This window comes from Colletes latitarsis, chromosome 2, assembly GCF_051014445.1.
Source record: "Colletes latitarsis isolate SP2378_abdomen chromosome 2, iyColLati1, whole genome shotgun sequence".
Lineage (NCBI taxonomy): Eukaryota > Metazoa > Arthropoda > Insecta > Hymenoptera > Colletidae > Colletes > Colletes latitarsis.
In genome coordinates, this window is record NC_135135.1 from 15,940,663 (window position 1) to 15,954,827 (window position 14,165).

General features: G+C 39.2%; 1 protein-coding gene across 11 annotated transcripts; it reads left to right on the forward strand.

Moving 5' to 3' along the window:
- The first annotated feature begins 193 nt into the window (after positions 1-193).
- Positions 194-9,576, forward strand: LOC143346418 (uncharacterized). Of its 11 annotated transcripts, none has more exons than XM_076774495.1 (7): positions 194-985; positions 3,021-3,131; positions 4,435-5,274; positions 6,240-6,580; positions 6,763-6,926; positions 8,189-8,373; positions 8,691-9,576. In XM_076774495.1, exons 3-7 carry the CDS (start codon positions 5,170-5,172, stop codon positions 8,985-8,987), a joined length of 1,092 nt encoding a protein of 363 aa, XP_076630610.1. In that variant the 5' UTR covers positions 194-985; positions 3,021-3,131; positions 4,435-5,169; the 3' UTR covers positions 8,988-9,576. The 11 variants fall into 11 exon arrangements, with proteins under 11 accessions (XP_076630610.1, XP_076630695.1, XP_076630661.1 ...); XM_076774580.1 differs by having other exon boundaries at positions 8,195-8,373; XM_076774546.1 differs by lacking the exon at positions 3,021-3,131 and adding an exon at positions 2,264-2,298 and having other exon boundaries at positions 194-419.
- Positions 9,577-14,165: the final 4,589 nt, after the last annotated feature.

The window sequence follows — 14,165 nt, forward strand, 5'->3', positions numbered from 1 at the left end:
ATAAAATAAATATTTGTTTGTTTTCAGTACCTTCATCTCTATCTAACAAACAATAAATTCGTAAAAGTTTCCACGCTTTCCACTGGAACCGAGGAACGATTGGTGCTTTTTTCTCGATTGAGTTCTACTCTTAGCTGCACGAGTGCGCTCCTGAGGGTTTTGCTCCTTGTCGCCGCAGGTTTCTACATTTTGTTCGTCAGTACTAGACAGTACAACCGCTATCTGGGTTCGAGTTGTGTTGTTTTCGGTGATGTTAGTCTAAAAACCAAGGTAACACGATTCGACCTATTTTCGCGAACATTGATACAAGTTTGCGCAGAGGCTCGAAAAGTGAGAAACAGTGAATCTAAAATACACGCGATTCTTGGTTTCAAAGATAAATTAAACGCTACAAGCTGTGTGGTACGCGTGATTTCGAGGTAAAGGATGGCTTCTTTGCACTCGACTGTCTTCCATAATATTTTGCAGTTACAAAATCGTGTCGCGTGGATATCTGCTTTTTTTAACGGATCGTCAACGTCTCCGAGGATCTTACAGTGATTTCGGAACCAGATTAGTTGGATTCCGTTTCTCGTTTATTACCCTTCAATGTGAAAGTGTTTAATGGTGACTTCGAACGTAGTGTCGCGTTACTTTGGAAAGCATGCATGCGCGCGTACCATTTCTGTCAATAATTATCTAACGCCTCAGATTCGGTGGCCGATTGTTCGCTAGTTTTTTCAATACCCGTATTGTGAAAATTAAGGCTGCAAATATTTCCGGGGGAAAGAATCCGAAACAAGTGGTTTCAACGATTAGCTACAGACAGAATAGTTTACAGCATCGAATCGTTGAATATTTTACAGAAATACTTTTTTTTACCGAGTTCCTCAACTTCAATGTTTTACTTTTTATCGTTGTTCAACGATAGAAATATTCAATCGTTTCAACAAAGATAAATATACCCGTGGAAAAAATAGGTTGGCCGTACTCTACTTGAGAAGAGGTGCGCATAAAGCTATTCTATCTGAATTTATAATGGTACTGTATGAGAATTCAGTTAAGCGATTAACGTTCCTTCCTTAAAGATAGAGTATTTTCAAATATTGCGTCCTCTCGACTTAGTGGCGACTGCACGTCTAAATTAATGCGGCCAGGTTTTTGTTCCCCCGGTTGTACGGGATCTGTAACGCACATTCTTCGTAACGTGTTTGCAATAGTCTTTTTTTAAAGCTCAACTAGGTATAATTAGTTAGACAACAGTGACACACATACGTCCGTATTTAGAAAAAAACTTTAACATAGACACGGGCAGTGGAGTAGTTTCGATTGAAAATTATCATACTGTGCCGTCGAATTGTTGAATCAACGCATAGAGACGTAGAAACACATACGCGCGAAAAGTACCGTTTGTCAAAACGGTCGGTCGCGAGTGCGACGATAATTTGCAACGTAAACGTCGCGATACAGTTAGTTTCAGGTTGGTTACGAGTTTTACCGTCGATGTTCGATTGTGGAGAAAATACTAAATTCTATTACGGAAAACTGATGCTCCCAAAGCGTCATACAAAGTATCGAGATCGATCAATTTTTGCGCGATGGACGAGTAGAAAATGAGTGCATTAGCGAATTAATAGGTCAAACCACGCGAAGTCGGACCGTTTTTCGAACATCTCGGATTTTGCTGAAACTTGGATACGTTATGATCTTTAGTGATATTTAAACGTATCTCGAAAACATTTTGAAAGTTTCAATAAAGTTATATAGTATTAACTAATTCTTCCTCGACAAATAATAACCGTGTAGTCAACAAACGAGTGACAAAAACAGAACTAAAGAATAAAAATTTTTGAATTACTTTTTCTGCAATTGCTTCAAACAAGTACGATTTTTTAATAGCAGAACAGAGTCGAAAGATTCGAACTAAACCAGGATACAGTTATATTTGTCTTCTTTATGGCCGGTTTTAAAAAGTACGGATACTTTAAAATTGATACAGGTTAATATTATATCGCACACGACGGGCGTTAGGGAGGATCCTTAACTTGAATAACAAGCTGTAAGATACAATAAATGTATAACTATTAGAATGACCCAGTGCTTGGGCAGTTGAAGCAGTGGGATCCAGTGTCCCAATTCTACTGCCCCATTAGATGAATACGAACATTAATATTTTGGAATATACTTCGTGTGTGTAATGCGTCGCGCATGAGAATATGAAATTAATGCTTCCTGGTAACAAATGGCTAAAATTAATTCCTAACTTCTCTCATTTCCCATATAGATACAAAGAGTTGTTACGAACATATGCGTTGCAAGGTATACAGTAGAACTTTGATTATTGCATGAAAGTCTCGTTCGTTGTATGCTTTTGACGAGTGGAGGAAATGATTGTTAATCAACAAGTAAAATTAGGACAGTAGCTGGGATAGGATGTGTAGAGCTACTACTCGTTGGATTGGTTATCTCGATTGTTGCAAGAAATGGGGGTTAAAGAGTCCTGCATTGATCGAGACAACCAACCTAATTTATTATACTTGACGTCGACGTTTCGAAAAATGAAATGTCGTATTTACAAAGACGAGGAGAAAGTTTTCAAATAATTCCGCGTTAATGTCGATTTATATTCACCGTTGAAACAGGAAACGTTTACGACACGATTCGATTCGGGCAAACACTCTAAGGCCAAATGCACACGAACGGTATGTAGCCATTGCGTTTCTGTTTTTCCTTATTTTGCAATTAAAACAACACAGACAAGAACGACATTCCTATGTCTGCCTTGGTTGTTTTCGAGTCCAAGATAAAGAAAAATGTAGAAACGCAACAACAACGCACCGTTCGTGTTCATCTAGCCTTAGAGAGTCGATATTTTGATTCACGATCGTATGTCTTTTCTTGTTTTTCCAATTTAAAACAACGAACAATGATGTACATTCCTCCGGCAAAGTACGACGTGCTTTTGTCCGAAGAAAATCGTATCGTAAACGATTCGTTTTTACTGCAATTACAAATACTTTTTACATTAATACGATGTGTAGGTTGCCAGCTAGATTACGATTCAAACAGGACCGATTTTCCCACCGATACGACGTCGGTTTGAAATATGGGGGGAAATCATTTCCGAATACATTTTCACGCTTCGTTGATGGGTAATTATGATTTATCGAATATTTCCTTAACAATTTTTGAAACTAAAGTGCCTATGGTGTTACAATATATTTAGTACTTAGTATTCAACAGTTCATTCACTACATTTAATTACAAAAAAATGTATGAATAAATTTCTTTTCAATATTTTTATTTGAATCTGATTGAATACTAATTATTAACTTTTGCAAAAACCTTAGCACTGTTTTCATTGCCAATATTCGAAGCAACGAATTCTTTTGCAACCTCTTTTTCTATTTGCACCATTCAACACAATTCGTTTAAAGGTTGTGTTGATTCTCTTCGTTGTTTACATTATAAAAAAGTATAGAATTTTCGTGCCTGAACATTTCGTGAGATTCATCGACACGAAATTCTTCTCGTTGCAACATAACCTCTCCCTTATGCACGCCTCTTCGTTCTTCAATTTCTGTTCCATCAATTGGTTCTCGACTGCTTTCTTCTATCTTTCTTATTAGAGTACGAAATGCTTCCTGCTGCTTTGTTCGTAGTTATTTAGAAATCTCGATCAGCTTTCTCGATACACGTAATTAATTGTAGAAACACACACGACGCACGATGCCGCAATTTTTTGGCGCCAATATTGTTAGATGCGTTGGGATTTTCCGCGCATGCGTATCGAAGACGATGCAGCACCGTACTTTGATCGAACGAAAAAGGGTGTCGTAGGGACCCTTATTTTGTTGTTATTAAGGAATCATCAGATTTATTACAATTTTGAATTTCTCTTCGTGTTTCGTTATACATTCAAGAAATATACGACGCGCTGCGTATGTGCGAGAAAATCTGACAATGCAATACAAGGTACTAGGGATCCTTTGGTAAGTTACTAAAAGATCCCTACAAAATGAATCATGTACATCTTCGCGGGAGATATTAAACAATGAATCACAAAACTTGAAAGAAACTTTGAAGATTTAGTATACTTGTATATAATTGTACAATGCAAAAGAAAATTTAGGTCCTGATGAATTTTTGTTAGAAATTAACATCTTTCCTCCGTTAGCGATCAAAGGCACTATTCAGTGCGTAAAATCATTGATCTGGAGGAACGAAAATCGAGAAAATTGAGAAAGCTTGAAAAACTTATATTAATCTAAACTGAAATACAAAGTATTAATATAAAAAATACTTTGGATAATTTGATTATTGAAGAAGCACACAAATTCGCGTAGTCAATATTTGATTTTCTTGTTCGTTTAATATCTGTAGATTAGATAAAATTGATTTTAAAGTAGATACATGTTTATGAGTATTGTTAAATATTGATTTTTATCCCACTAGATCAACGATTTTGCACGCTGTGTGGTAAAATCGCGAACCAGCGAGAAGAAAATTGTCGAGAAATGCAGACGAGAAAATCCGAGGTTGGAAACTGACAGTTTAAATGTGTTTGGCTGAGAAAATAAGGGAATGGGCGATATTTAGCGGCGAAACGAAAGATTAAAGCACACCACGGAGCGCACGAAAAACGGACAAAAGCGTACGATTCACGCTTTGTTGGACAAAAGAGACGGGGAAGACTAGAAACGGCGACAAAGTAGAGTGCGAGTAAATGGAAAGACAGAGGGAACGAAAAGCAGAGAATGAGGGATGTCTGTAAAGCGAAAATAAAAGTAGAAAGAAAGGCAGATAACATAGGCGTAGTGCGACGGGACGGAAGTGACATAACGGATTACAGTGCACAGAGAGAACATGAAAATGAAAGGAATAAAGACAACGTGAAAGATAGGAAAGAGACGTTTAAAAAGAAAAGCAACACTCGATCGGGATAAATGAAAAGCGAGATACGTAGTGAAGTAATACTCGATCGAAACAGGAAAAAAGAGAAAGGCGAGTCGCGAGAAGGACAAGGATATCACCGAGTGGATGGCGGTGGAAAGGCGGAGAGGAGAAGAGAGGGGAGAATAAGAGCGGAACGTGTAAAACTGGAGTTTAGGATAAGCGCGATAGCGAGTGAAGTTGTGAAAGCAAAAGGGAAGGTGAATTACCCTGGAGTCCGATGTTCAGAGTCGCACGATGGCTGGGGCTCTGTCCGAGAATGCCCCGAGACCCGTCAGTGTCGTCACAGTAGGCGGTGCAACCGTCGATAATGCTAGGAACAATCACCTCACCAGACCGCAGGTACATATTTTTTTTCTCTATTATCTTACACATTTCCTCCTTTTTTCCATTTCACATGCTCTCGTTCGATACTACTCTACTGTTCATACTCGTTACCACGCTACTCTCAAAATTACATTAATCCTAGATTCAAATCAAATAAATGCTAGATATTTAGGTACGTACATACGTATGCCTTACGGGCTCGGTTAGACAAGCCTTTTTCTACGTTTGACGATAGAACAAAGTATATCGAAGAGATATTCCATGGACGAAGAAAGGCAGAAATGCAGGGTGTGTGGATGAGAAGGATGTTAAGGTGGATTAGAGAATCAGGGGTAGTGTGTGTGAGAGAGAGAGAAGAGAAAGCAATAGAAGAAGGGGGTGAGCATAAACGGAGTGCATGGGATAGGAAGAACAGCAATTAGAGAAGAGATGGTGGTACAGGTGAGACAAGATAGGAGTGGGGAAATGAATGGGGACAGTAGAGCGTGCGGAGGAGGTAATTACAAGCAACGGTAACGAAAAGAGTGGTTAGCGAGAAATGGTTAAAAGCATTTATACAGGGCACAGGATGTATGTAGGTTAAGGTAGTGTTGAGTAAACTGTAAATAAGAGTGGAGAGAAAACGTAATCCGAAAGGAAAGCGATAAGAGCTTTGTACGGGGTGATCGGTAACCGATAGGCAACACAAGTGAAATAACATTTTTTCTTACTCGTGAAAAAGACGCTTTACTGCACGAATCTTGTTGCACATTTTTGCGTGCCTCTACCGCGATTTTTCTATTCGCGACAGTAATCGTAAACCTTGCACACGAGGGACCAAAGGGCACATCACCTCCCACAAAGGTTCAGGGTATCGCAGTCGATGGGAAAGTCGATGGCAATTTTTTTCTGATATCTCTGCGTGCAAGAAATTTACACGTTTCAAGTTATCCGATGATTTTAAGATAGCCTGTAAATGATGTTTCAATGTATTGCTGTAGGAGTCGCGAGAGAATGCGCGATCTTTTACTTCGACGGAGGCGCAGACGGAACTGGCTCTCCAGAGCGGTCTAGAAGCACTGGAGGAACTGGACGGTATACGGGGTGCTCGTAGGAGAGAGAGACGGATGCGCAGACAACACCGTCGTGCCTTGAGATCTTGTTCGCTACCGCCATCGTATCCTGGTACATCACCGGGATGTCAGCCTTCTACCGCGCCTGGAATACCATTGGTAACACCCCCAGGGGGATTTCTGCATCCGCCGCCACCTCATTTGGGTCTTAGGGGCCTTAGCCTTGGTCTACCTTTTCCGGTTTCGACCAGCGTTTCTGCTTTTGGCAGGTGAATACGAATTTGCGTGTGTTTTTTTAGAGGTAACTCAGAGTCCGGATTAATACTCGGTCACTCTGGACAAGGGGGTGCAATGGGTGCAGTTTACCGGTTTCGTGATGACTCAAGATGTGATTGATTTACCTGACACGTACATCGGTATATCGTTTCATCGGTTGGTTATTGCATTACAGGGACGCTGTACCGAAGCAATGTTGCGGCCTCGGCTCCCCTCCTGTACGTTGGTCCATCCTGGGCGTCGGAGTAGTGGGTCTCGTATGTGCGGGTGCTGGCGCTCTGCTGGGGGCCCTCAGAGCTTCGGGTCGGGATCACATTGCCGTAGCGCTTCTCATGATCGGTAAGAATTACCTTTTTCGCAGGTATCAACGTCCTTTCGATTCATTGTCGGTCCTAGAATCCCTATCGTTGCCAGTTGTACCACGTTTTTCGGCTTTGGAAATTGCTTTAGAAACAGATCCTTATTCGAAGAACACAGAGATGAGATGTATTCGTTAGACGAGTTACGCTTGTTACGATATTTCTATCTTGAATTCTTTGGAAGCATATTTTCGAAGGATTAAAACCACTGAAATGAGAATCAACGAGTTATGAAATACGCAGTAGAGGCAGTAGGAAACTGCAAGAGGTTCGTGGCATAACGAAAGAAGGGGAATCGTGATCGTAATGGTTACTTTCTAAACGTGGGCATGTAACCTGCGACCTGTATAGAATGGCTCTCACAATGGGAGAAAGCTCTAACCTACAGAGATCGACGTCGTACGCCTACGCGTCGAAGGACCGTGAGACAGAGGTACTAGAAAATTGCAAATAAAGATGGCAAATAGTACAAATCTCTGCTGAATTCTGAATATTTGGTTAGTTTCATTGGTACATTCACAATTCTCATTAAAAAGATTTTACACGATTCTGCCCTCAAGTGAATTTTAATTATAGATCATTGTGTGCATCTCAAAATGCCCTATTAGAAGATGATTAAAAAAATGTAACTATTCGGTATAGGGGCGGTATCGTACCAAAAGAAGCTGTAAGTATGGTTCGAATGCCATAAGCGAGGAAGAATTCGTGCCAGAGTATGAGAGGGTAGCGCAAACGTGTGTATGCGAAAACTTAGATAATTGCGTTTCTTCGGAAGATATTTTCTTAATTCTCACTGTTCTCGCATGCTGACGTTCGTGAGAACACACGACAATACTTAACGTTACCGTAATTTTTAACTACCCAATGAATTCAGCTGACTATTTCACACGATTCGTTCGCAACGTTGAGAACACCCAACACTGGAAACACTCGTCCATCATTATTTTTTCTAATTGAACTTAATTAATAATCGTAACCTATTGTTAAATTTTTACGTATAAAAGATGGTGCTTAATATAGAGGAGGTTGAATCCCAAAATGAAAGGACCATGTATAGGCGAGTTTCATTATTTAGCATCAGTGTAGTTCATAATTATAAGACGGTTCGACAAGTAACATTACCATTTCTTTAATGCGAACAAGTTTATTTAATTGTAGTCGACGTTCAAACGATCGGTTTCTTCGATACGTTTGATTTTCAAAATAAGATTGCTTACTTTCTGGCAACGCGTTTTGTTGCAGGTATAGGAGTGGTTCTGGTAACTGTGAGCGCTGTAGCGTGGCGAGTGACCAGTCGAGAAAATTGCAGTAGTTTCTTTGGTTTCACGGGGATCTCGGGCAGGATCCCGCCAGCGAGGCCAATTCATCCGTACGCTGCTATGATTTATCCGGAATTTCAGTTTAGAACACCACCACCAAGTTATCAGGTGACAGCTCATAAATTTCTTTTAACGCTCCTTCAGACCTATTTTCTTTTTTGTTGTAAAGAATAATGTAAGTATTAGAAGGCATTTTGAACGCAAGAATGTGTGCTACTTGTATACATACTTGTCTGGAAAGCTTCGTTAGAAGGGATCGAACGGTATCGATGAGAAGAATCACAAAAAAGATCACTTCTATTCGAATCCCCCACGGATCTACAAAATTTTAAAGAAATTGTCATATTTGTTGGGAAAATTGATACGTCGCGTTATAGAAAAGACAAAGCTGAAATTTCAATACTTATAACCGATTGTGATTTCAGGCGAGTATGCAGGAGTACAGGCTTCGACTATTGCTTCTGGATCGTTTGCAACCAACGTCCTCGCCTCCGCCGACCTACAGGTCCAATGCTGGTAGTATCGTGACTCCCGGCACAACTCGAGAAAGCAGACCACCGAGTTATTGCGCTAGATCGAACGTTGCTTCGAACACGAATGTCGCACCTTCGAAGAAGGACGCGAACTTGGTCAGGATCGTTCAGACTGAATCGGAACCCGTGATTTTGAGCGGGGATCAAACGCCTCCGGTTGCCGCCGTCGAGGTACTCGCGCACCTCTGATTATTGTTCCGTTATAATCAGTGTTGTTCATTTTTCATCGTTTGTCACAGAAACAGACTGTCGACGGATCGTACAGATTTTCCTTCGCAGATTTTCGAAAAGGAATTACTTATCTACTGGGAAATATAATTGTATCGTTTTACGCTTCCTCGGTACGCACGGTTACCGAATATTAACTTCGATTATTTTAGACATACGAGTCAGGAAATTTCTAAGCGATTTCGAACCACCGAAAAATGATCAAAAGTCGCAGATAAACAATAAATATATTAATAATTGGCCGTTTCTACTTTTTACGGTATGAAATTTACTACGGATAAAAATGTTAGTAAACACGAATGTACCAATATGTGGCTAACCAAAATGCGACTGTTCTAGCATCCAGATTTCGATGTCCCAGTACCTAGCCATAACTTTTGCATTCTATTAAGAATCGTATTAATAGAAGAAATTTTGTTTTGCAAAGCAAAAGTGAGATAATAGTTAATAAAATATGTTAGAAAAGTTAAAAAATATGATAATATTGTATAAATAAATGCTTAAGAGAATAGAAAATAAAGTCTTGAAAAACTATTTTACAACCTAACAAGTAACTTATTTTTATTATTAATTTAATCGTAATTAGATTCGACTCGTTTATAAAATTTTTTAAAGTTTTAATAAAGTAACACCGATTAAGATAGGAACTTTGGTTAAAGCGTTTATTACACAATAACTGTGACGTTTAATTATTTTTCTTCCCTACGATCGATCTTGTTATCTCTTTATTATAGCTTTCTTCGCTACCTTTTTAATTTTTTTCACCCTATCGAGATTTCGATAACTGGGAAATCGTTCTGCGTAGTATCTACTGTCCGTTCGTGAGAAGAAAACTAATGAATGTTTACATCTCTACTATAGTTTACAGTCTACTAACTCTCCTACCAGGAGAGAGCCTTGATCCGCTTAAAACAATTTCCCTCTCGATATAAAGTTTCTGATCGACGTTTCTTATCGCTCTTCCGAGCAATGAAATCTTTTTTTAAATTCTCCTTGACCGCTTCTTTCCCTGACATACATATGTTCTCAAAGATCAAAACATCGAACCACTTTTCCCACCAGGGGATGTTGATTTTGTATCTTATTTCTCTAGGCTCGACGGATTCCTTTCCTTAAACGGTTATCGTTTAGTTGCGAGGAATTTTTTTAGGAAGTGTTCCAGTTTCTCCCCCATAGTTTGTACGCGGGTTGTACTTCATCGTACACCCTCCATTTATCTATATCTCCGGCTATACCCTATGTACGCATCGTTATATCCAGGACTACTTGTCTGGTGGACATTAGAAATGTCGGTTGCTTTTGATTTGTGTCAGAAATTTCTTTAATTACCAAACCGTTCGTTCGCTACTTTTTGCTTAGAAAATGTTCTTGTAAATTTGCAACCGTTAGTTGGATGAATCGGGACTCGTGTTCGGCATGTTTCGTTAAAATGTGGAAAGCTTCTTCCAACTCTTTCTTTCGCGTGTCTTCCAGTGGATCTTCTTCTTCTTTTTCCTTTTCTAAGCATCGTTCGTCGAGCGGTTTTAAAAAATTATTTTCTTGCTCTTGCCACAGATGTTTTCCGGAATCTTCTTGTTCTTCCTCCGCTTCGTCCGTCTCCTCTTCAGAAAAATTATTCTCCGCTTCGGAAAAATTGTTCTCCGCTTCATCGCACGTCGATAGAAATACACTGACTCTTTCTTGAGAGGGTTCTTCGCCGATTATGGCATTTATCATATCTTCGAATTGGGGTTCCAATGGATCGATAGCTTCTTCCGCGATTGGTACGACCCGAGGCATGGTTTGGATAATTCTCCTCCACGCATTTACGATATCTGCCGCGGTCAATTCTGTCCAAGCCTCGTGGAGGAAGTTAATGCAATCTTTTATGTTATACTTTTGATAGAATTCCTGTATTCCACCAGGGTAGGACAGAATTTGTTGCAACATTTTCTGATGAAAAGAACTTTTTATTTTGGCTATAACTCCTTGATTCTTTGGTTGCAAGATAGAGGTGGTTTTGGATGGAAAGCACACAATCCGAAAACAATCATCCTCTTGATAGTCAGACTGATTGAATTTATGATCTTGACAGTTGTTTACCAAGAGGAAAACTTTTCCAATTGTGCCGCTTTCCAATTGTTGTGTTCTCACAGCTGGTTTAAAATAATTTTCATACCAATCTCTAAATACTGTCCGATCTATCCAAGCACGTTTTTGTGTTTTAAATACCACTGGCAATTGATTTCTCATGTTCTTCAGTGCTCTTGGATTTTTGTATTTATATATCAATAATGGTGTTAGTTTGTGGGTACCTGTCGCGTTGGAACACAAGCATAAGTTTACACGGTCTTTCTTCAACTGTTTCTCTTTTATGGGTATAGCTTTCCATGTCAAACCAGTTTCGTCCATCTTGTACACATTCTCGTATTGAATGTTTTCTTCTTCTAGTTTGTGACTAAACGATGCTACAAAATCTTCAGCAGCAGCTACATCCGTGCTACCTTTATCACCAAAAATATTGATTAAGCGAATATTATGGCGATTTTTAAATTTCGCCAGCCATCCCATACTAGCTTTAAATTCTGTTGATCCCTTAAACTGTCTAGCCATTTCTCGCGCCTGTTTCTGCAGTAATAGGTCGGTGATTGGGTCCCCTAATGCTTTTCGTTGTAAGAACCATGTATGAAGGCGATTTTCCAATTCTTCGTTTCTCGGTTTCCGCAGCCTCTTCCTTCTTCGAACGTGAGGACCCAGGCTACCAAGGCGGCGCAACGCTAAGCAATTTCGCCGAATGCGACGAACGGTTGAAGGGTGAACAGAATAGTCACCAACTATTTCACTTATAGGGACACCACCATCTAATTTCTTCACAATATCCAATTTCTGTTGTATGGAAAGTACGGTTTTCTTATTTATAATGCCGTTCTCCATTTTTTTCGCTGTTTAACATAACCTTGCGAACGCAAGAAATAAGTCGTTCTCCTCGATCGTATCAATGTCCCGGACGAACCGTGTTTTTCACGCGTGCGTATAAAAAATAGCTTCAGTATAGTATTAAAATGGGTATCGTACGGTCCACTGTCCATGGAAAACAAATAAATATTTCAAGGACGTTCTAATAACTGTTGAACAAACAAAATTAATCGAACGAAGAGCTCACGACGAACTACGTTTAGAACGCAATAATTTTACACGTTATACTCAAGTACGTTGGAAACGGTAAATTAAACAAAAATTTCATTCAAAACACACTACTGTACTTTATTAAGCACGAGTAAGTGCAGCCATCTTTAAATTGTCTGCAGGGATATACAACTCGCAGTGTCTTTACGGTACAGCGTTTGCAGCGCTACTGGCGGCAAGACTTGGACAGAGGGCTACGATACCTATGGAGGGAAATTCAATTGTATTTAGAAAAAGAGACAACGTCAATTTTAACAATTTTTTAGTTTAACATTTGTATCTATACTTCTGTATGCGTGAGCTTTATCACTGGCTTCGTTACACTGCGAATTTAACATTTTTCTGACTTTTATAGATATGAAAAATTAAAGCGTAAAAAATGGAAAATTCACTGCCTCTTACGCCGAATACTACTTAATATTGTATATATATATATATACTAAAAAATATAAGATTGTGATATTATACATATTGAAAAATAAATTGTTTTCTGAGAAATTTTAAAATTTGTCATCGCCTTCTTTTTCCGTTGACGTAACTGTTTGGAATTTCAAGAGTTTCAAACTCTGATTATATTTAACATAGGTACTATTAAAAAATTTTAAGAAAAACGCATAATTTGGAAAGCATTGCGCTAGCTGCATGCTATACCGGTTTATCACTTATGATATCAGTATAGATGCTATATCAGTTCGATATTAATATTCCTATACTATCGACGTCATATACTAGTGACGTCAATCGAGTTAAGTCTGGCAATCGAAATCACACCCTCCCTCTCAAAAATCGAAATTGGGTTACATCTAAAGGCCGAGACAACGGATATGGAAGTTTTTTAATAAGTTCCGCCGAGAGTTTAAACGGAACTTCTCTAATAAAAAGTTCAAAATAAAAGTACCTATGGTAATGCTCTCTGTTGTTAATTATTAGTTAGAAAGAAAAAAAAACAGAGGTTTGTAATACAAACTGACTAAACGATGTATGTATCTCCATGTATGTATCTCTTTATCGTATTACTTGCTCGGTGTAACGTATGGATAAACACGTTTTCCTAATGAAACACATGTTCCCGAGGAAAGCATACAAATAGAACGCGGTAGTACGGATATGATTGATTTGTGTTTAAGGAGTTGGAAAACGGGAAGTGAGCTGATTGACGCGTGGGTGTTTTTAACCGTTTGGAACCGAGTACAAGGGAAATTTGATTATTTTGTTTTTTGTGATACATGCAGCCTTTGAACCGCTCCGAGTATCGCAAGTCGGTTCGGTTCGCGCAGCATTTAAATTCGCTCGAAAATCTCGTTCGTTAACGTTCCCGGACATTTATTTAAGAAAGCAGGCTGTAAGTGTTCCGTTCGTGGCTTAAATGTAAGCAGTTAGCACGCGGGTTGCTGGTGCCACTAGACATTTTCTCGTAGATCATTTGGCCACGTGGTCTCTGTCTAAATTAACCTGAAGAACATTCCACGTCAAATCAAAAATTCTTCTGTTTTTCATCGCTCTAATCCCACGTCCACTATTGCCCGAACTTTTGGAACATCCCAACATTAAGACATCAAATAATACTATTCGAAGAAGCAGGATGATTATTTTCTCAGAAAGCGCAGCCAAGTCATAGAAATATTAAAATACCACGACGAGCATAACGGCTGCTACTTAAACGAAACCAAGTGCTCTTCATCGTTTTTAATTTGTCGCGTGTTTTACGTACCCGTAACTTGCTTAAATGATCACTTATAAAATTCAAATTGCAAAGTTGCGGGGAGAAAGATATTTTAATTTTTAGAGTACACGGATTTATGTGAAACGATCCGATACTGGCATTGTACCGGTATTTATTTCGGTGCTCGGTGGCTTTGCTGGAATATTGAAACAGCGTCGACAACAATGCGACGAAAGTTTCGAACAATTGGCGATCATTTTCGATAGAAGGGGGGAATTGTTTGGCGAAAAATAGGAAACGCGGATGGTCGA